Source organism: Emys orbicularis, chromosome 2 (assembly GCF_028017835.1).
Source record: "Emys orbicularis isolate rEmyOrb1 chromosome 2, rEmyOrb1.hap1, whole genome shotgun sequence".
NCBI classification, from domain to species: Eukaryota; Metazoa; Chordata; order Testudines; family Emydidae; genus Emys; species Emys orbicularis.
Genome location: NC_088684.1, coordinates 244,123,100 through 244,147,943, shown reverse-complemented (window position 1 = coordinate 244,147,943; position 24,844 = coordinate 244,123,100). Strand labels below are relative to the sequence as shown.

The window sequence follows — 24,844 nt, the reverse complement described above, 5'->3', positions numbered from 1 at the left end:
TATTCTGTATTTTGGGAAAAACAGATGATGTCATCAGATTATAAGATACCAGTCTTCTATTCCACTAGAATCTCAGGAGGATGTTAAACAGTAGCTGTTATAACTACACATTTTAAATAAGCAGGTCTCGATAACTTACATTCAAGAGTTTTAAGAGAGCTGGCTGAGGAGCTTGCTGGACCATGAATGCTGATTTTCAGTAATCTTGGAACACTGAGGAAGTTCCAGAAGACTAGAAGAAAGCCAATGTGCCAATATTTTAAAAGGGTAAACAAGATGACTTGAGCAATTATCAGACGGTCAATGCCCTTCAATCCCCATCAAGATGATACAGGACTGATACAAGACTTGATTAATAAAGAATTAAGGGAGGATAATATAATTAATGTCAATCAACATGGATTTATGGAAAGTAGATCCTGTCACACTAACTTGATATCTTTTTTTGGATGAGATTACAAGTTTGTGTGATAAAAGTAATAGTGCTGATGTTATATAATTAGACTTCCGTAAGGCATTTGACCTGGAACCGCACGATGTTTTGATTAAATTAGAAAGATATAAAATTAACACAGTACATATTAAATGGATAAAAAGCTGGCTAACCGATAGGTCTCAACATGTAATTGTAAATGGAGGCTCATCACTAGACATGTGTTTCTAGTGGGGTCCTGCAGGGATTGGTTCTTGGCCCTATGTCATTTCACATTTTTATTAAAGACTTAGAAGAAAACATAACATAATTAATGATAAAGAGGGTCCTACCAAATTCATGGCTGTGAAAAACATCACGGATCGTGAAATCTGGTCTCCCCTGTGAAATCTGGCTATTGTAGGGGGGGGTCGTGGTATTGCCACTCTTACTTCTGTGCTGCCTTCAGAGCTGGGTGGCCAGAAAGCAGTGGCTTCTCCCAGGCATCCAGCTCTGAAGGCAGCACTGCCACCAGTAGCAGCACAGAATTGAGGGTGGCATGATATGGGGGGGAGGGTCATCACTTTTTTGCTGGGGGGCAGGGATGACCTATGAGTGGGTGACATGGGTGACTGTGGTCACCCCCAACACACACACAGGCAGCCCAAGGCCCCCTTAATCCCTGAGTGCTGGGGAGGGGCAGGGTTGGGAGAACACCAACTGGGGGCTCCTACTGTGTGCCAGGCTCCAGCTGCAGAGGGATGGGACTTCCTCTTCTTCTGCATGGGCCACTCCCGGAGCCAGGTCAGACCCATCTCTGCTGGCAGCACAGAAGTAAGGATGGCAATATCATACCATGCCACCCTCACTTCTGCACTGCTGCTGACAGTGGCACTGCCCTCAGAGCTGGGCTCCCATCCAGCATCCGCCACTTTCTAGCTGCCCAGCTCTGAAGGCAGTGCTGCCACCAGCAGCAGCAGCACAGAAGTAAGGGTGGCAATACCACAACCCCCCTACAATAACCTTGCACACACACCTCCGCCATAATCCCCTTTTGGACAGGACCTCCATGGTTACAACGCTGTGAAATTTAAGATTTAAATATCTGAAACCATGACATTTAAGATTTTTTAAATCCCGTCACTGTGAAATTTACCAAAATGGACCGAGAATTTGGTAGGGTCCTAATGATAAAGTTTGCAGATGATACAAAAATTGGAGGAGCGATAAATAATGAAGAGGACAGAGAGTGATCTGGATTGCTTGGTAAGATGGTCACAAGCAAAGAATATGTGTTTTAATATGGCTAAATGTAAGATGACTAAATCTATGAACAAAAGAATGTAAGCCATATTTACACGATGAGGACTCTATCTTGGGAAGCAGTAACTCTGAAAAAGATTTGGGGGTTGTAATCAGCTAAATGAAAGTTCCCAATGCAATGCTGTGGTCAGTGTTAAAGCATTCCTTGGATGCATAACCAGGGGAATTGGAGAGGAGTGGGCATAGAGGATTTTACCACTGTATTTGGCACTGGTGCAACCACTGCTGGAATACTGTGTCCAATTCCGGTGTCTACAATTCAGAAGGATGTTCATAAATTGGACAAAGTTCAGAAAAGAGCCATGAGCATGATTAAAAGATTAGAAAACCTGCCTTACAGTGAGACTTAGGAGCTCAATCTATTTAATTTAACAAAGAGAAGGTAAAGGGGTGACTTGATCACAGTCTATATGTACCTACCTGGGGAACAAATATTTAATAATGGGATCTTTGATCTAGCAGAGAAAGGTATAACATGATCCAGTGGCTGGAAGCTGAAGCTAGACAAATTAAGAATGGAAATAAGGCATACATTTTTTTAGCAGTGAGAGTAATTAAATATTGAAACAACTTTCTGATCCAAAGTCAACATTCTGATTCAAAGCTTGAAATTCAGAGAGCCATAGCAGCACTGAAAATAGCCATGCAGTAACTTAAAATTTTCCCCCAAAACAAAGCTTGTTGATTAACTAAAGGATATTGTAGAGCCATTAAGTGTTCCAAGCCTACCTTCGAGAATTCCTGCCATTTATCCCCTAGCTCTGTTGGATGCTTGGATGGGTTTGTTCCCTTGCCATTGGCATGTTAACTGTACGGAGTATTCTTTTTTCTCTTTTTATGGCTTACAGCAGGGCCACCTTCCCTGGTCTGGCTTCAGACTAGCTGTTGCCTCATCTTCCCCTAAGTTCAAAGGGCTGATCGCTTGCCTGTGTTCTCCACCACATGTAGGCTGCTGGCCTGTCTCCCCGCCCCATTAAAAATTCACTGCTACACAGAGTCTTTGAGGCTCTTGCTCCAGGGCACTATTTTATTAATTCAAACATAAAACAAAGTAGGTTGCCAGGACCAGAGGCCTTTCACTCTGCTACCCACTTCCTCTACTCCAGAGCTACTCACAGGAGCCAACTTTCCTCCTGCAACCTCTGTCAACTGACCCCTTTAGAGAGGGCATGTAACCCCTTCTCATCTGGGTCTGCTAATCGAACAGGCTGGCTGGCCCCTGGCACCCTGGCCCTTACAGATGCAGACCACCATGTTATATGGCTGCTGTTGAGTTCCCCTGTGGCCTTGTCACTTTCCCTTGCTTCAGCATCTTCCCATTTTTGTGACTGTGAGTAAGTTGTCTTGGCACATGTTGCTCCATTTCTATGGCTTCTGCTTTTCCATCCAGAAACTCATAATAGAGAAAGTACAACACCACAAATTTTCACCCAGAGTTACTGAATCATAGGCCATGAGCATGGTTTATATCTAAATGCTGAATTAAGCCATGAACATGCATTGTCTTAAATTTAAGAAGCCTCTGGCTAGTAGCTCACTACAGGTTTGCTGTCAAGCTGTTCAGTTTGATTTCCCTTTTCTTAACATTTTGTTAAACATCAGTATGCCTGTTGCTGTGCAAGGTGCACAGGAAGAAATGGTCCTATCCTGAAGAGTTTATAATTTAAGACCTTAATCCTGTAAAGATTTATGCTTATAAACTTTGCACACATGAGCATTCCCACTGAAGTCAATGGGACTCCTCATCTGAGTAAAGTTATGTGTGTGTGTACGCACATGGGGTGCACGCAAGTGTGTTTGAAGGATTGGGCCCCAAGGGTGTGATTCAGTGAGATGCTTAACATAATCCAGCACCAAATTAGGCTCCCAATAAGCTTCAGCAGTTGGGACTGGGCTCCAAATAAGATTCAGCAAACAAAACATAAGTATTTTTCCTCACCAAAAGAAAGCTTTGGCAGTGTGTGAGATGTCCGGACTCACCCCTGCGGCGCTTTCCAGGCTGGAGCGCCCCAGCCGTGCTCCACCCAGGTACTCTGTCTAGCTCCCTGCAACCAGGCCCTTCTCTCTCTGAAGGCAGAGGGAGACTACTGAGCTTCTGGCTCCCAGCCTCTTTATACAGGCCAACTGGGCTCTGATTAGGGTGTGGCCCAGCTGCAGCCACTTCCCCCAATCAGCCAGGGTTTTACCTTGCCCAGCCCCAGCCCTCTGCAGGGCTTTTCCAACCCCTCAGGGCAGGAGCGGGTGTCCACTCCGCTACACAGTGCAATTCCTATAATAATATATTTCCTTCTGTCACAAATACTAAAGAAAACAGGGAAAGGTTTGAGAACTTGATTTAACATTTCTGTCAGGAAGAGAATTTTAATATATAATCATTGTTGTTATATCATCTAACAGAATTGGTGTATCTTTCATGGAAAATATAGTGTCATAATATAATCTATGTTTTGAGTGAGTGTCATTTGCTAAAAAGCAGGTAGCTCAGTTGTTTACAGTTATATGTCTAAGCTCATATTTTAGTCTACAGGCCATAGGTTCACCTTTTCTAAAACATTGATTCTTGGCTTTTATTAATATTTGTGTATATTCATAAAGAAAACTCTTGGCCAAATAATGTTAAAGGATTTTGTTTAAGCTGCAGAAAGAAAGATGGTTCACAGTTACAGCCGATATAGTAAAATATTGCATATGAAAATTTTGCAAAAGCAAAATGCTCACCAAATCTTCTAGCTGTTCTAGACTGCCAACTAAATCTGTATTTAGGTCTTCATAATAAATGGATTTTGCACAAGAGAAACTATAATAATTCTTTCTTAACTCAATCAAGTATTAATAAGCATATGCATTTCTGCTCTAGAAACTTTTCTTGAAATATGCTATCTTATTTATGCACAATTAATATATATATTAATATATATATATATATCAAAGCCAATTACAAGTAGAAAATATTAGTGTCAAATGTCACTCTCTGACATCCATGCACAACTCCCATAGAAATCAGTGGGAGTTGCACTCATGCACCCAAGTGAAGAACTTGGCTTTTAAAGTTGTTAAATTTCAATTTATGTTTCATTGATTTTACTAATGGGATTGTTTTGCAAATAAATTGGAGAAAGTCCAGAGGAGGTCAACAAAGATGATAAAAGGTTCAGAAAATCTGACTTTTGAGGAAAGGTTAAAAAAACTGGGCATGTTTAGTCCTGAGGCAAGAAGACTCAGGGGGACCAGTCTTCAGTTATGTTAAAAGATGTTATAAAGAGGATGCTGATCAATTGTTCTCCATGTTCATTGAAGATAAGGCAAGAAGTAATCAGCTTAATCTTCAGCAAGAGAGATTTAGCTTAGATATTAGGAAAAACTTTCTAACTCTAAGGATAATTAAGCACTGAAATAAGCTTTCAAGGGAGGTTGTGGAATCCCCAACACAGGAGGTTTTTAAGAACAGGTTAGACAAGCACTGGTCAGGGATGTTCAAAATATACTTGGTCCTGCCTCAGCACAAGGGGCTAGACTACATGACCTCTCGAGGTTCCTTCCAGCCCTATGTTTCTATGATTTTCTTCTTCTTTCTAGTTAAGGGGCAAATTATGGCCTGGCTAGTATGGCAGCACACAAGAAGTGTCACGCGACACCTTACTCCCTTATGCCGGCTATCTCCATCACAAGTAGCAACGCAAGAGAGGAAGCAGGCTTCACAGAACAAATACATCCCTCCACCCCATGGGCAGGAGGGGCCAGGAGTAGGTAGAGCTTTGGCTCCTCCCCCTTCAATACAAGAAGTGGTGTTGCTGCATGCATCAGGCCATATATTCTGCACCAGGCGTAAACTTAGTGCAGTTTAGTCCCACAATCTCTCTCCTGGCCTGCTTCAGGGTCAGCAAAGCAACATGATGCCTCTTATTTAGGGCAGATTGCACAGTAACAATCCAGTCTTAAGTGTTGACAGTGTTAATCATTCCAGGATTCAGGCTGTGCGTGCCAAGCTTCAGCCCAATGCTCATTTTTATGGTCGTTATAAAATCACAAAAGCAGGGATTTCTAATGAAACACAGATTGATCCACAGTTTTAGTGACACAGTTGCATTGCTATTATTTGATAATACTAAAAATGAGCTTTAATACTGCTCAAAAGTCCTAATTAGGAGAATTAGATTTTCAGGAAAATCAGATCTATATCCTTATAAAAGCCTTATGTTAGCTAATAGTCTCCTATAAAGTGTGGCTGTTTAGTTAGGTCTTGTGATTAGATGCTGTGTTTAGATATAAAACCAGCTGAAAGGATATTTATTCAGACTAAGTAAATAAATGAACAGAGATTAACATGCAGGTGTGTATTTATCTTGGTTCTCAAACCACCCAGTACAAACTTCAGCAGAAGTCTTTAACATTTTGTGAAATGTTTGCTTCAAACTAAAAAATACACAAGCCTTTAAGTAACTAAACTGTATTTAAGGGATAAAAAAGACACTAATCTAAGACAAGATGTGACTCAAGGACATACGATTCTGAAGCTAGGAATCATATTGTCTGAGAACAGACAGGAAGTCAGCTGTTTTGATAGCTGATCGATTTAAACTTTTCACTTTACCTAACCAAAGCTCTTTATAAATTCCAAATGTAAAGTCAAAGTACTTCTTCACACACTTCAAAAAACCTGTTGTTTAAAAGAAGCTCTTTGAAACTTGAAAATGCATTTCTTCACCTAACAAATTTGTTTTTTTCCTATCTGGTAACCACTAGGGTTTATCCACTAACTATTTACTTTAGACTTAAATGTTTAAGTTAATACAAGGCTTGGGAAAGGTACTTGATTGATATTGGAAGCAGAGTCACATTGTTTACCCACAGAACAGATACAACACAGCCAGTGACTTTCCAAACTTCTTCGCACTACCCAGCAACATTCCTGAACACTGACATGGAGGGACCACCTTTAAAGGTAACTAGTGTCCTTCATTCAGTCCTTGATATCTCTGCTGAGACTGCCAACAAGGATGTAAACAAAGTGTAATAATTATTACTGTAACATGGAGACAAGTCCACCAGTCACTAGACTGAAACTGCTATCCTGTTCGATACAGATCTTCAAACAGCTGAGAGGTTACAACAGTTTTCATCCATACCAATTTGAAAGGCATGTGAATCACTGTCCTAGATGTGAAAGGCTCTGTATCCCTTTGTTTGTTAGGCTATGCCTACATTACAGTTGGACCTTACAGTGGCACAGCTGTACTGCTACAGCTGTAAAGTCTCCTGTGTAGCCTCTTTTTGCTGGCAAGAGAGAGTTCTTCTGCCACCATAATTAAACCACCCCCAACAAGTGGTCTTAGCTATGTCCGCAAGTGAGCCTCTCCTGCTGGCACAGTGCTGTCCAAACCAGCACTTTTGTCGGTGAAACTTATGTTGGTTGGTGGACCAAGCACAATTTTGATCTTTTTTCTCTTGGTGTTCAAGAACCAAGGGATTCTAGTATTGACAGTAGCAGTAGAAACTCTGTAGTTGGTAGGATGGTGTGGTAGTGCCATGGACCAGTCCCACCTCCACATGGACTATCAGAGCAGGGCTAAAATGAGGATGGGAGTGAAGGGAATGTGCTGCACCCTGCTAATGGGCATAGCAGATGCCATTATTGTGGCCAGTCCCCAAGCAATCCCAGAGTCCTTGTGCCTTCTTCAAAGACAATGCCTCAGTAAACTGCTGCCAATACACATTGCCTTCTCATCCCAGTCAGGTAGTGGTTTAAAGCTACAATATATCCCATACTAGTGTCATGAACAAACAATGACTTAAAAAAAAGTTTAATGCCAGAGTACCAGGTCTGGAAAAAAACCCAGACATTTAGAATCTTTAGAGAAGCAGCAAAAGTAAAAGGATTCAAATAAAATCAGAATGTAAAAATCCTGAGTTTTATGAAGCTTACCAAGAAATACACCTTTTGAATGTTTTAACCCATTGGGGCAAGTGATCTTTCTCTTTGAAAGTGAAAAATACAAAGAGAGCAAAAGAAGAAGTATGTAGCTGATAACTGTAGGCCAATGGTCTCATACTGTGGTCTGTAGAACGCTTCCATGTGGTCTGTACCAAATAATATTTTGAGACCAAAATGTTGGAGTGTTGTGTGGGGAGGTGGGTTCATGAGAAGTTCTCCTTTAGAAAGTGGTCCACAAAATGTAAAACTTGGAGAAAAATTGATTTAAACTTCTTAACTGGTGATATTTAATGTTGTGTTACAATGAATGCCTTCCAGCTCCCACCAAGTAAAATGGACACTTATTTACTATAATGATTGTCAGAAATAACTATTAATAATAAAATCTTAGGACTGAAACCGGATCTTCTCTATAAAAATGAGTAATGACTAAATGGAAGGGAAAGCTGGCAGGCAAACTGCAGTGTATATAATCAGGGAGTGCAGATGGGATCCAGGTATCATATGCTACAGTGTGGTAGCAGATCCTCATTATTACCATGATGAGACAACCTCCATGGCCATGGAGGACAAATTCTGTCAGAAAAGGGGCATGTCTGTCCCTGAAACCAAACTGTATGTAGAGTGCCATTCATGAGTAGCTTTTATCTGGCTTCTGTAGCACTAAGCACTTTTTCTACAGAATAGAACAGCCGTGCTCCATGTTGTTGTTTAGTCTGCTTCACATGGGATGTCCTATCTAGGTAAGGTAGGTTTGCACAAAGACCGCAATTATCAGTGTAGATGTGTTTATGGCAGTGCAAAGCTGCAGCATTTTTTTTTTTTTTGGTGTGTTTTGTTTTTTTAAACCACTCTTAGTTTTGATAAAGAGGCATATAGCGTTATAGTTTAATAAGTTATTTGACTGTCTAGAACCAGCAATTCATTTTAATCTGAAGATTACCTTGACATGCAACCTTCAATTCCTTGGCATCTGTGACAGTGCTTCTTTTATCCAACCTCTTCTTTTCAGTTCGACGATGGCTACGTCTTTTCTTGGTCTCTCCCCAAAGATTTGATCCACCGTGCATGCTTGGAATGTTCAGAATGGCAATTCCTTCCAGAGAAATATTGATTAAGTCTAGCTGAATTCCATCACACTGATTAGCAAAGGAAACAAAGAAATAAAGAGAGAAGGCAGTAAGACAGAAAGAGAAAATCAGAATGTTCTACCTACCAGTTGTTGTTTTTCCTTCATCATTCCTCCTACTGTCAAATACATATTCCTGTTTAATACTAATATATATATATATATATATATATATATATATATATATATATAATCTCTGGAAAGGAATTATGAGCTGGGAAGAAGGGTACAAGGTCCTGGTTCAGGAGGCAGAATGTGGATACGATTACTATTCATCCCCAGGTTGCTTGCTTAAATATGGAACTATTTGGCAGTGAAAGGTTGTTATCTGATGGTTATGCATTGACTGATGTGAAATGTGTTCATGATCTCACTACAGCTCATACTGGACAAATATCCATACCACAAAAACTACCTTCACACTAATTGGATCTCCTGTCTGTGCCAGAGAAACACTTTTTTCTATTTTAGGGTTTTATACTGCTGCCCAGCACCATAGTGTCTGAGCACTTTCCATGTAAGATCAGTAGCAATAGTGGAAGTCCCTACATAGACTTCATGGAGTTTCTGACATCTCCACTGCTGTTAATCAAAACCCTTTTCTGAACATTCATTTACTTTTAAAATTTAAATTAACCTTCTAGAGCAGCGTTTCTGAAACTGGGGTCCACAAGGGTACTCCAGGGGGTCTGCGGGCCCAGCTGATCAACTCCTCCCTCTCCCTCTCCCTCCCTCACCTCCTATCCCTCCCAGAGCCTCCTGCATGCCAGGGAACAGCTGTTCAGCAGCATGCAGGAGGCCCTGGGAGGGAAGGGGAGTAGCGGGGACGGAGTGGAAAGAGGCGGGGAAGAGGCGGGACAGGGGTGGAGTGGGGGTGGGAAGAGGTAGGGCCTTGGGGAAAGGGGTGGGGTGGGGCAGGGGCCTGGGTCTGAGTGGGGGGAGGCTTGGGGGGGTCCCCAATTTTTTTTTAAATCAAAATGGGGGTCCTTGAGTTGCTAAAGTTTGAGAACCGCTGTTCTAGAGGACTTTAATTTATCACCACATCTGACGGACTAATAGCACACACCCGCTCAGTACTATACAGCAGTCAAATCATTGGGAATGAGCCCATGTTGGAGATAAACCAAAGACCTTCTTGGCCAGAAGCAAAGTGCTATCAGTAGAGCCATAAGGAAACTTCTATTCTGCTTTAAAAATCAGTTTCTTCAATAATATAATAGCTTTCCTTGAAAGTGATATAAGGAGTCCCACTTTGGTTTCTTTGCTATCTCTTTAGGAAAGTTAGTGCTTATGACAGATACCAGATGGAAAGTCTTAGACAGCAAACTCCCCTGTTTATCCAGAGAACAGGAAACCTATTTAGAACAGGAGTCACTACACACTGCCCTGTTTACATCTCCTAAAGATGAGGTAGATTGAGGGGTGTGAAGATAATTTAGTTTCTGTGCTCATTCAGTCCTTGGCCTCTCAGCTGATACTTCCAATACACATACAAGGTAGTGGTGGTTTTCCAGTACAGACACCTATTCCCTTAGGAACCAGACCGAGACCACTATGCCATTCCACCTACAGCATGGAACTGAACAGCAACCCGATGGAAAACAAACAACTTTTGGTTACTACAACCTGGATTATATTTGCACCCATTACAGGGGCAAAGGCTTCATATCCATTTATTAATTCATTGAGTCCCCCAAAGTCTCCAGGATCCACATTCCCATATTGGCTGAAGTGATTTGCACACTAGCCTCATGCCTCACAACACAACTAAGATGTGTAGGCATCCTGGCATAACCACGTGCTTTATTATATATTGCAGTATATATGAATATGTTAGATCCCAGACCTGCAATTTACAATATGCTAGTGGATGCCTGCACTTTCATCAAGCCCTTTCAGTGGGGTTCTGCATAGTTACAGGGACCCACGTGTACATTTTAAAATGCAGGAATATGGCCTAAATTTGGAATGTCAATATATAATTACCAGGAAGAAATCTAGAAAAAAAAATGCTTCAGTGAGAGTTCATTGACATCTGGTAGCTCACTGCTCTACAGGCCACTGTCATTTTCTTTCTCTGCTTAACATTAAGCCTTTATTAAGGCTTTTACCAAGAAAAAGAGCCCGCTACATATAATTATGATCATCCCTGCCCCAATTGTTCACTTATCCTGTAACTCACCCAAAGCACAAAACCAAACCATACTTAGCGTATACTCCTCTGTCTCTTTCAAATGCTTTTAACAATATTACAAATCTAAAGAAGAGACAAGAGCCATCACAATAGTAAGGCTTCCTTTTTATATTTTCTCTCAAAAAATTAAAATGTTTAAAGCCATGTATAATATTCAGCGAGGGAAACTGGTAAGATGCAATGACGTCTTGAAATGACTTGGCAGTTGTGGCAACCAGTGTAAGAGAAAGGGCACATTTTTATTGACTTTCAAAAAAAGTTGATGAGTGTCTTCAATGTCATTTTGGAAGAAAACTCATCTATATTTTATATGTATTAAAGATAAAGACGATTTATTTTACTAAAAAATTCTGTTCTGTGTATACTTACTTACTGCTATACATTCCAGATAAACAGATATTAATTTCATAATTAAAAGTAATCTTGTGTAAATACCCTGCAGGCCTCAATGAATCAAACACATACTGTGTGTCAGGCCTCCCACTGTCTTCAAGTGGAATGTACTGGCTGGATAATTAGATAGTACATATTTTTTAACCTTATTTGCATGCATATTATATCTTTTGCACACTGACAAGCAGCAGTAACAACAAAAGTCAGATTACCACAGGGAATTCCCACAAAGAAGTCTTCATTCCTTATAATTTGCAGCCTAAATTAAAATAATTTGATCTTTGACAAGGATGAAATGTCAAGCAGAAGGGGGTCCTCTACAAGCCACGGCCTGTGGCTTCTGAAATCTGCCTAATTTATGTCAGTCACTTCTTAATACATATTTAAGTATTACACGAAAAAGATGATAAATATGCAATCTGACACCTTTGGTATTTCCCTGCTGTTAATTTATAAAGGTCTGGCGTCCCCCAAACCGACTGGAATTATTTAAATAAAAGAAGAATTGTAAAATAAGAAGGTGCCGGGGCCTCACTTCCATTTTCACTCAATATTGAACACAGCAGGTAGTACACTAAGACAATTATTTGACTAGGCCTCAGAATCCCACTGTGATGAGTTACTTTCAGAATTAGTAAAGGAGGATTTCTTTTGTTCATACACAGAGAAGGAGTTTGCTCTATAGGTAGCTTTTTTGTTGCCCTAATACATTCATATGCTAAAATAACAAATCACATATGTATTCTGTTCCTATTTTTTCAGTTTCATGTAATGTAAAGGTGTTGTTAATATAACAGCATGCTTTTTAGATGTATATCAAGTCTATATCAACTAGAAAATAGTAGTTTTGTTCTGGTTCCTTTTGGGTTCATTCTTGGATGCAGTCCACTTTTCTGTGTTAGCTTTTCTATTACATTCGTTAGCCTGGAACATTTTAGATCTGTCTTAGAGTGAAGCTATCAAGTGTGATTTAGTTTACTGAAAAGAACTGAGATGAAGTCTATAGAATCTGAATAAGTGCAATACTGTGCCACACCATCCTGTCACTTAATCTTGCTCATATATATAAACAGGTATTTATGGAGGAGAAGCTGATAAACCTTTACAGAGTGTCCTGGGCTAAGTCTAATTTTGGTAACAACTCAAATTACAAAGGAAAGAAAACTAATTTTATAGATTGCCATTTTCCTCCATAAAATTGTTTTCCTTCTCATTTAGAAGACTTGTCTTTTGGGGCCCTGATTCAGAAAAGCATTCCTATTCAGGACAGCGCTTGAACATGTGCTGTTTTCCTAAACTACTGCCTTTTCCTGTAACCTTCACATGGATTTTCATGTACGAATTTGAGGTTTAAAATGTACTGTTCAACTTGTACAGAAAAGAAAGTACAGGACTTAAGAAATCTGAGTGCATATTAGGAAGGCCAGGCTTAATTAAGTTAGAAACCAAATATAAGGATGAACAAATATTTGCCCATAGAATGCCTGATTACTGTCTCCCAGCTCAGAGATACAGATTCTTAATCTTCATGGGCTTTGTTCACGTAACATTTGGCTCTGTAGCAAATGCACTCTGTATGTTTTATTCACAAAGTGAAATGTGGTATTATTTATCAAGGTCTCATTTGCAGTGATATCCTCGAGCAAAGGGCAGCAGGTAACAAACCAGATGAAAACACATTGTAACACAAATGCTTATAACATAAAAACAAAACAGAATAAAATACAAATACACTGTTAGGTATTATGAGTGTAAGAGTAACCTATTTTTTAAGGTAATAGCTGTGCATAATTTATTCCCACTACACATTTCATAAATATTAAGGAGACCATTTCCATTTGATTTGCTCAGGTATCTTTCTTTAGTATTAATGATATTAACCATCATGCAGTGAGTAAATAAAAACAAGCATACATAATATAATGAAATTCTAATGTCTTGAATTTAATAATAATAATTTAAAGACTCTGCTTTACCACCATTCTGAGACTGGATGGAAGGTCATTTAACTTTGAGTATGCAGGATGTAAAAATATATGGTCACCTATCTAGCTTCTGTGTTTAAGGAGATCAACTCTTACTAGGCACAGAGCTCATGTAATGGCTTGGGGAAAGTTGTTCATTGGAGGGAAAGTTGTTCATTGGAGGGAAAACCTGCTCCTGTGGCTTTATAATCTGCTAAATTATATCTGAGATTTATATACCAAGACCCACATTTAAAAATCAAACCTGCTAGTCAGTTCCCCAAATATTTAGGAAAATGTTTCTCAAGTTAATTGTATTTAGAACTGAATATGAAGCACTTTCTTAAAAATCAAAATTAGGTATACAAATCTGCTTCAAGAGCAAGATATAAATACTCCTAATTTCAGGAGAAATGATAATTTGGCAGTGTCATCCAATTTATTGTTCTGAAGCAAAAAATACTTTCACAAGCAAAAAATCTACCTTTCAACCTAACAACAAACTAAGCAAGTCCCAGGCCTCATAAGCCTCAGAACTTCAGTCTTAATAATCTTTGGTGGTGTCCTGTAGACATTTGCTATAGTGACGGAAGGGTCTTTTCAATCACTGTAATAAATTTACCAAGAAGTGGTAACTAGGTCAACAGAAATATTATTCTGTCAACCTAGTGGTGTCTATACCAGGGCATAGGTCAGCTTAACTATGTGTCTCAGCGGTGTGAACTTTTCATTCCCAGGAGCGCCATAGCTAGGTTGACCGAAGTTTTAGGTGTAGATCAGGTCCTAGTATTCAAAGTTATTCAAAGCCCATTCAATTCAAGTCAATGGGAGTCTTTCAATTCACTTCAGCAGGCTTTGGATCAGGCCCTAATAACCTTTCATTAACATTTTGGGCCCACTCATCCTACCATCAGTGGCAAAATATCCCATTGACTTCGCAAAAAGTGAGACTGGGCCCTTTGCCATTATTATCAGAAAAGAAAAGGGTCTCAATCTTCTTGAGGAATGTTTGCATTATTATAACTTACATCCTCAGGTTTATATTTCTAATTATATTATATTTTTTCACCTTACTTTTGTAATGTGACTAGCAGCCCCCATCAGTCACTTCTTACACCAGAGACTATCGAAACTCCCTGATCTAACATTTTTAATGCCTATTCTGTCCACATCTATCAAGGGTACCTTTTCAGATAACCTTGGATGTATAATGGTAAGATGGCCCCTTGTGCAAAGAGAAAAAGTAGTTAATGAAGGGGAATGATTAAAAAAAAATGTATTCTTTAACCTTTATTCAGGAAAGCAAGCACAATTTTAGTGAACTGAGTTTTAAAGGTTATAAAAACTTGGGACCTAGAAATAATAAGATTTTTTATTTTAATCCTGAAGCAGTTCTCCCTCCCTCCAACAATCTTTCATTTTTCTATCTGACCCAGCAATAGTAGCTTCCCTATTGATTTCTAATGTTATAGTTTCCCTCTTCCACTGTATTAAGACTTCACTAATCATCAAACTGAACTTTGTTCTACACCACAAATAGACATGACAAAAATAATATTTTGGGTCTGAGGTCAAAAGCTTGTACATTCCTCTGTCTTATTGGAGCTGGGCACTCTGCACTGCCCCCTCCCCCTTGCATTTCAATCAAACCAGAAACATTTTATAGTCTAACATGCACTAATTAGTTCCTTACTTCTATTTCTACAGATTCGTGTAGCTTCTTGCAGGTGGCTGAGAAAGTTTCAGAAGTGCCAAACTCAAAATACCAAAATTTGTTCTTCATTCTGAAACAGGAAAAAAAAGAAGAAGAAGAAGAAGCTTATGCAATATCAATATCTGAACAAAAAAGTGATCATCCTGTCTCCCATCATAAGTAATGGCAAAGGCTTGGGAACGTGTGCCATCCCATTTGAAATAGATGAGCTCATAATTTTCAAAGCTTAAATGTTGGTGTCAAGTTGTATGATATCCCCTAAAGGGATAACAGGAATGAGTGGAACTGACAGGTTCAAATGTACTTTTGACTTTTCTTTTTCAGTGACAATCAGAATATTTTCTGTCGCTTAACCAGTGACATGCCTCAGAAAATTTACTGATTCTTATTTCATGTCTTACACCCTGGTGGTTAGAGTTCAAATCCCTATTCCACAGAGTTCTAGCATATGGAAGTAGGGGAGATCCCGCAGAGGTAAGACAAGAATTAAGTCTGTCCCAAGCCACTTAAGTGGTTCTAGTTCATTTTCACAAATAAGATATTCAAAGAAAATCAAAATTCCCACCCTAATATCTCCTCAGATATTTTGCTGTTGGACAGCTGACACAAGTAAAATGGGGCATGGAATTTGCATTTTGAAGTTAATTAGTGGATTCTAGTGTAAAATAAAAGCAGATGAAAATCTATATTGAAAATATACAGGATAGCATGAAACCTGTGGCGACATTACACCTGTGTAGCCTCCCAAATGTATAATGAAGCTTGCGCTTCTATTTTACTAGATTTATTGTACACTGTTAAATATAATCCGTACATCAGTAATACTACTTCATATAATTAAAAGCAGTTTTGTGTAACCAGAGTGAAACTTTAATTATTATTCTGTGACAAAAAGAGAAACTATCCTTCTAAACAAATACCAAGTTAGACTTCATTAGTCACATTTAAAAATCAGACATTAATATAGTGCATTCAGTTGTAGCCGTCATTCTTTGGTACAAACACAGTACACTGCACTTCGAACTAGAAAGTGGCTAATCCTGCATCAGTGCACAAGTGGGAAGATGCATATAGATAGATCAAGTTATAAAATCTGCCAGCTATAGTGTAGCTCTCACCCTATCAGCTCGGTAGCTCCAGTTAGAAACCTAAGGCAATTTTATGGCTTGTAAAGCAACAGCCAGATAAAGGCAATGTGGAGGGACACTGCAGTAGTTGCCATTCCCAGAAACCTGCTGATAAAAGAGTTAGGCTAGGTCTACACTACCCGCCTGAATCGGCGGGTAGAAATCGACCTCTCGGGGATCGAATTATCGGGTCTCGTCGGGACGCGACAATCGATCCCCGAATCGACGCTCTTACTCCACCAGCGAAGGTGGGAGTAAGCGCCGTCAACGGGAAGCCGCAGAGGTCGATTTTGCCGCCGTCCCTACAGCGGGGTAAGTCGGCTGCGATACGTCGAATTCAGCTACGCTATTCGCGTAGCTGAATTTGCGTATCTTAAATAGACCCCCCCCCCCGTAGTGAAGACGCAGCCTTAGATAGAATCCTGCCTGGTGCACCAGGGAAGCGACATAAGAGTAGTCACTACTAGAGTCTGGAATACGGTTGTAGAGAGCTACTCCAAAATACCAAACTATAAAGAGAGCGAGCTGACATATTGCTGTAAAACAGTGTAACCTTTTTCAAAAAGGGCTTTTACACAGATGATTTGAAAGTCTTGGAAAACAATTTTCAGCACTGAACTCTACATTAAACGTCAGTCTGCTCTGTTTGTGAGAACAGAGACATGCTTCACAAAGCAACTCTAACAAGCAGTATGAAACTATTTCAGGTGACAGTATTTTCAGAAATAGCTATGTGGCTAGATTTTCAAAACAGCCCTTATTTTGGTACCCTTCTTTGTAAGCACAAATGATAGATAATAATATCCTCAAAATAATACCTGTCTTTTATATAGCACTTTTCATCAGTAGCTCTCAAAGCGTTTCACAATCTTTAATGCATTTCTCCTCACAACACCCCTGTGAGGTAGGGATGCCTAATTACCATGATGCCTGCAAATCAGAGAGTTAGACATTTATACCCATGTCATTAACTGGTTTCAGTTGGTCTAGCTCCACCAATAGAGCTAGAACAAAATTGACATCAGCAGAAGATATGGTGCCTACATTTTATCATCTAGTGTTTTCATACCATAGAGATAGCAGCCTTATCTCATATAAATATGAGGAAAAATTAGTTGGCAACCCTTTGAAAATTTGGCTGTTGGTATTTTTCTACTGCTGCATACTCTGGGACAATAATTAAATGAAGAGCAGGGAAAATTTAATCAATACATCGATTCAAAGAAACAGAAAAATACTGTATTGTTTCTCTTCCTTCACATAATAAACCTCCTCCTATTGAATAAAGATTAATAAACCTATATACCTTTTTTCTTTTAAAGACTTCCATCTTGACACTTACTCTTAGGGTAGGTCTACACTTACCGGGTAGTTCAGCGGCGAGCGATCGAACTTCTGGGTTCGACTTATCGCGTCTTGTCTGGACGCGATAAGTCAAAACAGGAAGTGCTCGCCGTCGACTGCGGTACTCCAGCTAGACGAGAGGAGTACCGCGGAGTCGACGGGGGAGCCTGCCTGCCACGTGTGGACCGAGGTAAGTTCGAACTAAGGTACTTCGAACTTCAGCTACGTTATTCACGTAGCTGAAGTTGCGTACCTTAGTTTGAATTAGGGGGTTAGTGTAGACCTGGACTTATTCTTCCCCAAATGAAGTAACTTTTCTTTCCCTTTACTTGCTAATTCTTCCCCAATTCTGCAAAGGTTGCGCTAACTGGCTCCTTTTTAATGCTTTGTAAATTGAAATCTCTCACTCAAAAGGGGGGGAAGAAACACATAGCAATTCTATTGTTCTATTAATGCTATCAAGAATATAGTGGTGTTAAAATCACCTTAATCACCAGGAGTAAAGAATAACAAAACCCAGGAATTGACAGTGCACTTGATGTTTACTAGAAAATGTAGTCTATATATCAGAATATTGTGGAATTATATGCTAGTGGATTCATCTTTTTACCTGTTGCTGTTTGGATAGTGTATCTATTTCCTATCACGGAGTTGTGTCCTCTGGGATCATATTATTCCCTAAAATACAATATAGTCTGCTTGGTCTCCTTTTTCTACTTGGAAGAACAGGATATAGATGATATATTTGTTATCAAGAAGGCCAGAAAGAAAACCATTAGAAAGATAGATATAGGTATTACTTATATTGTTGGCTTCATTTTCAAACAGGTGTATAACTAGGAGCAAACCCTGAAATGGATTAGATACTTACCTTCAAATACACAAGTTCCCTTTTATAGCAAAGCAGAGGGCTTTTTTAAGCTGTGCCCTTCATATAGTCTCTTCTTACACATATGAAACAAAGTTAAAAGTAAAGAAACTAATAAGCTAGACGTATGGCTTTCTCAATTTTGCACGACATTAAACTTTACTATAAACAGAACCTGTCTTCATTGCTAATACTCTTTCCTTCTGTTGTAACAGACAAAATCTATATTCTCATCTCTACAACTTGCACTATTCTTTTAAATAGGTGACACTTGTCTACTTTATCAATGGCAGCAGCATGTATAGTAAGACTCCAAATGGAAGGATAGTCCATATTTCCCATTGACAGCACACTACAGAAACAATTTGTTTCACTATTGAGTTAGTCATCATATTATGAATATGGTAGAAAGGTAAACAATGGCATAAATATATATTTGATAATGATTTTGCTTGGGTAAATACATCAGTAACAGAAACATAGGCTATTCTCATGCGTCTAATTTTTCTTGATACGTAGACGATGATTGAGGGTTGCAGCTCTTCCTTCTGCACCATCATTTTTTAAACAAAAGTCAAAAATTCAACTTATTTTAAAGATGTTTAGAATAGAATTAATTAGCTATTCAAGGGAACTTTTCTTTTACTTCACTGCCTTTGTTAGAACAGTAAAGAAAATAGCGTTTTTTATAAGAAAGTATTTTTGTGTACATTTTGAAGCTTGTGTCTCATCTCTCTTTTTAAAAAACAAAAATTAAGTTGACAGGGAATTGAATCCAAACACAATGCTGCCCAATGCAGACACCTGATAATACCCCAACACATACATAGTCTGTGCATCTAGGAATGGCAGGTGGGGAGTGAAGACCAAACAAGATCCTGCTTCAACACCCTAACACTTTGGGCTCATATATCTGGGGACACTCCAGAAAATTAATCTGAATTAACTAAAAGTGTGAATTAAAAGTGGATTTATTAAACTGCATTAAATCTTTGTGTGGACACACTCATTCAGAATTAGGGCTAGTCTACACTAGAAGTGCTACATCAGTGCAGCTACACTGATGCAGCTGTGCTGCTGTAGCTCATCTGGTGAAGACGCTCTATGCCGATAGGAGAAAGCTCTCCCGTCAGCATAATAAAGCCACCTCCACAAGAGGCGATAGCTTCTCCAACCAACCTAGCACTGTCCACACGGGCGCTTAGGTCGGTGTAACTTACGTCACTGAGGCCTGGTCTACACTAACCCCCAAATTCGAACTAAGGTACGCAAATTTGCTACTCTGAAACTTCAGCTACGTGAATAACATAGCTGAAGTCGACATATCTTAGTTCGAACTTACCGCGGTTCAGACGCGGTCCACACGCGGCAGGCAGGCTCCCCGTCGACTCCGCGGTACTCCTCTCGCCGAGCTGGAGTACCGCAGTCGACGGCGAGCGCTTCCAGGATCGATTTATCACGTCCAGACCAGACGCGATAAATCGAACCCGGAACTTCGATTGCCAGCTGTCGAACTGGCCTCAGGAGGGTGGCTTATTCACACTATTGACCGACATAAGTTATACCGAAGTAAGTGGTAGTGTAGACCAGGCCTTAAAGTGGCCTTAATTCAATTTATCATAATTCACTTTGAAGGTGGAATGGCTCAGTGTAGACACTTACTACAGAAGGGGTTCTCTCTCTCTCATTGCTGTAAATCCACCTCCCCGAGAGGCAGTAGCTAGGTTAAGAGAAGAAATTTTCCGTCAACGTAGCACTGCCTACATGGGGACTTAGGTTGGTTTAACAATGTCACTCGGTTGTGGATTTTCCACACCCTTGAGCAACATAGCTGAGTTGATGTAATTTTCTAATATAGACCAGCCCTTAGTTTCCCCATGTAGTCAAGCCGTTTCTCTCCTTTGTTCCTTGTAGCCTAGTGGCTGGTGAACACCCCTACAAGACATAGCTATGTTATGTTGCCATGGTGTAGACAACAATAGCTCCATGGACGAATTCTTCTGTCAACCTAGCTATCATCTCACAGGGAGATGGATTAACTACAGTGATGAGAGAATCTCTCTTGTCATTGTAGTGAGTGTCTACAATTGAAGTGCTACAGTGGCACAGCTGAAGCGCTGCAGCTGTGCCGCTGGAGCGTTTTAAGCATAGACATACCCTAGTACTGGAGCATGCTGTGATAAGTGGGACAATCTTCTAAAACATGTTTCAAACAAGTTGGCAGTACGGTATAGGAAAGCTCACACTGCCATCACCCATACTATTCTTGTACTGGAGATAAATAGCAGACTTTTGTCACTAGTTCTGCCAATCCAACACCTTGCACAAGAGCTACATTCACTTAATTAAAAAAAAAAAAAAAAAAAGCATAGAGCACTATTTTCATCCAAGAATCAAGTGAGTTTGCTTAAGCTGACTATGCTGCAGCTTTGCATTATTATCAGTTAATTAGAAACCCCCAACTGCTAAAATTATTTTATGTAACCTTTCTGATTAGGAAATTACAAGGCATATTATTGGGAAAATAGCCCTATATCTAAATATGGAAATAATACATGTTTTATTATACACCAGAAGAGCACATGCACTGCATCTCATTATGCAATCAGTCAAGCAAAATAGATTAATATATTAATTGTATTCATAAAAAGGGGTCAGCCAATGACAAAGTATATCTTCAAATTTAAAAAAAAAAATACAAAAACCCAATTCTCTGACCTAAAAAGTATTATACACAAGGTTATTAGCCTTGCCTATTATTAAGGTTGCCTAAGAGTTCTCATTATAAGACCCTGTTTTCAGTTGCTTATAACTTTGCCCAACTTTAACCATTTGGGCTGAAATTTTCCATACTGGGTGTCTGCCTCAGGCTGGTATTGTTTTGTTTTGTTTTTTATTTCAGATAAAATGGTTGAGCTTCTGCCAGTGAGGCTTGGGACAAGACACATTTTACCCATGCTAAAAAATTCTGAAGACCTTCTTCTTGAAAAGCTATAGTGTCGTTGCTTTGGAGCAGGGACTTGAAATTTACAACAGCAGTTGTCTTTGTGGCAGGGATGTGTCTTTTGCCATCTCCATGAAAATCCACTCAAATTTGACCAAGTTATAAGCATCTGCAAAATTGCAGTTTGCACATGCGCAGTAGAAATTGCTTACCTTTTAGCAGTTATACTCCCTGAAGATTCCACCTACATTGAACTTAGGGCTGAAAAGGACTTTCCCTGAAATTGAAGCTCTGGGATGCTGCGGCTGATGCCAATCAAGGAACCTGAACTGAGAGGAGGGAGCCTCTCTGTCATGTGCTCTCAGCGGTCCCTCTGCTGGGCCCAGGCAGTGTGAAGGAGGAATTTTTCTGATTCAAATACAGAGGGAACAAGAGCTACATCTACTGATGTGGGGGGTGGCAGAGTAAACTGGAACAAAGAGTAGGAGGAGGAGGGTCAGAAACTTGTACTGGAAGCTAGCAGGTGGAAGAAGGAAATTGGGACTGGAAGTTGGCACATGAGGGAGACTGGGACCAGCTGGGTAAGGAGACTGGAAGGCAGAGGCAGATACGGAGATTAGATTATGAGCTCCTGGGAGACTGGAACTGGTTGTGCAAGGAGACTGGGGCTTAGAACCTGAAGGGGCAGGCAGAGGAGGTGAGGGGGAGAGGAGAAAGATCTAATGAAGAGCTGTTGTGTGTGTGTGGAGAAGTAGGGCTGGCTGGGTAATGAGACTAGAACAAAGAGCCAGAGATGTGAGGGAGACACTGAGAATGAGACACAGAGCCCAGCAAGGAGCAAGAGGATAAGAAGTGGCAAATTTCCATAACTGAGAGACCTACTTGGGAGGAGTAGAGCTATGGCTGAGAATTATGGTGAAAAAGTGGAGGCCAGAGTGAGGGAAAGAGGTGACTATCAGTAAGAGATAAGAATCCCAAAATAAATGTATACAATTTATATCATATTACGGAGAGAAAACAAAGATAAAATAGGGAGAGGGGAAAAGGCTGAACCAGGGAAGTTAAAGAGGAGGGGAAAATAAACTGAAAAGACTGAAGTATGAAGAATTTTTATTTTGTTTTTGTTTTTTGTCTTTAAGGTCTGAAAAGTGAGAGTATAACATTAAAAATGAACATGGGAATATAGGAATTGCCATACTGCAGCAAACCAGTGATAATGTGTCCCAATATTCTGTACTTAACAGAGTCCAGTACCAGAGGCTTCAGAGGAAAGTCCAAGAATCTCTCTAGTGGAAAGTCATGGAATAATTTGACTATAAGAGAAGTTTTTCCCTAACTTCAGGCAGTTAGTAATTCGCTTTAACCATAAAGCATGAGGGAATATAAAAAGAGATTATAAAAAAATTAGGGCCAATCTTTTATTTTATTTTATTTTATTGGAAAATTTGTTACCAAGTGATAATCTATGTGCATGTACACCTCATGCAATTCTGTTGACTTATCAGAGTTTGGCCTCTTATATCTCAACATATTTTTATTTTATGATATCTATTGTGGACATTAACACCAGAAACTGTAGTGCTGACCCCTAACCCAAAGAAAGAGAAAATTCAGAAACCTAAGCAGCTGCAAAACCTTCCATCCCCAAACATGAAGGTTATGGGGAATGCCGAGGGCATCAAACATCTGAATGTACTTAAGATTCTGCAAACTCTTTCCAGGTGCAGTTTAAGGTGTTGCTGGTTTGGGATCAGGCTACCTGAGTGACTGGGTCTGATAAATTAAAATACATACATGGATAAATAAGTAATATAAAACCTACAGCTAACACTGCATGACACAACTACTGTGTTTTATATTTCTGGTATAAGAGTTATTTAAGTAATCATTTTTATTTCAATAAAAAAACCAAACAATCTTCAGCTGCTAAAATTAATCAATATTTGGTCATTTCATACATATAAATGTTAAGGATTTTTTTTAAAAAAATAGTCCTGACTTTCTTATAGCAGTGTTCAATAGACCACATATTTTCCATCTTTTCTCATTGTTCATAGATCTATTATCTAGGTAATTTTATACTTAGGTAAAATGATTTCATTGTAGCACATAATATATATTAATAAGATTGTATGACTTTTTCTAATGTTCTTCTTTCCAGTTCTGTATTAACAATCATATAATTCCTGTTCTCCTTTATAATGAATCATATGCAAAGGTAAGGAAATAGCCAGTGGAGATGCACATGCATAAGAGATTTATGTGTGTCTGGCAAGATTTTAATAGGTACCTCTTTGCCAACTTTTTCTTTCCCATTACCAACTACATTTATGGCAAATCTCCTACGGTACATGGTATAAGCATAGATTGTATAGATACACGGCTAAATTCCTAAGGACTATGCAGGAACAGCTGCAAAACTAGATTTGCACAGTAAACAAATCAATCTAAGGCATCCATATGATCACATAACTACATTATAGATGCTCAGATGTAAATTTACCATATAAAAATGGCTATGCCATTCAAAAAGATTATGCCATTGTCTTATCCTATCACTAAGCAGTCCCACAGCTGCTTTTTCAGCAATTTATCAGTATTTAACTCCATAACTATCTTGCATTGCAATTAATTTTGTTCTGTAACCTGCATTTGTATATTCTGCTCTTCCACAATCCCTGCTATACTATGCACAACCCTGTCATCTTCCCACTTTCTCCAGCTCTCTGCCCATCTCCCTTCTGTTCCTGTAATCCACACCTCCACATATCACCAATTATCATCCATTTTCCACCTCCTTGCTGATGGTGGAGACTTTGCCTCCATGCATGTTCTCACACCCAACCATGATCTTCCCCTCAATCACTTTGCTAAATCCAATACCTTCTTGGTCCCATACATATTTCCTCTTCTTTGTTATTTTACTCTCTGAGTTGCCTATTCCTCCTCAAGAAGCACGCTGCCACCTGTGATCTCCTCCCATTCCTTCCACCACTAGCCATATCTGAAACCCAACTGTTACCCTCTGTCTTACCTATGAGGCTGATTTTCCCACATCCTCTGCTCATCCTATAGTCTGTGAGACTTAAGTGGTGGATAGGACTAATGCTGGCCTCTACATAGGAATGAATTTTATCCTAAAATACTATTCAGAAAGTAGGTATTTTAATAGATAACCAACATGGTTCAATAGTTATAAGATTCATTGTGCAGGATACTGGAACTTTTCTAGTCACTGGATGGCTAGACGATTTCGGAGTCATACCTCTGAATACACCTGTGCTGTGTTGATATGCAACATGACACACTGTGTTGTTTAATGGGGAAAAAAGATGACATCTTTCTCCAAGGATTATAGAGATGTGTTACTCTCAACTGGCACAAGTTAACAGGAGGTTAACCTAGAGCACCTGGCATAAAAACCTGTAATTACAAAGCAGTATGTTATCTAACAGAGACTCCCCACATAACCAAACTGGCTTTCTGAACTGTGATTGTTA

The 24,844-nt window shown here is 39.5% G+C and overlaps 1 protein-coding gene across 4 annotated transcripts in view; it reads right to left on the bottom strand.

Moving 5' to 3' along the window:
- The window catches only part of DGKB (diacylglycerol kinase beta), a 449,520-nt gene that overhangs the window by 92,917 nt on the left and 331,759 nt on the right, over nt 1–24,844 (bottom strand). For all 4 annotated transcript variants that reach the window (XM_065397765.1, XM_065397766.1, XM_065397767.1 and 1 more), the window contains 2 exons: nt 15,041–15,131; nt 8,611–8,806 (listed from right to left, as the gene is read on the bottom strand). In XM_065397765.1, coding sequence (XP_065253837.1) covers nt 8,611–8,806; nt 15,041–15,131 — 287 coding nt within the window. The remainder of the gene's footprint in view (nt 1–8,610; nt 8,807–15,040; nt 15,132–24,844) is intronic.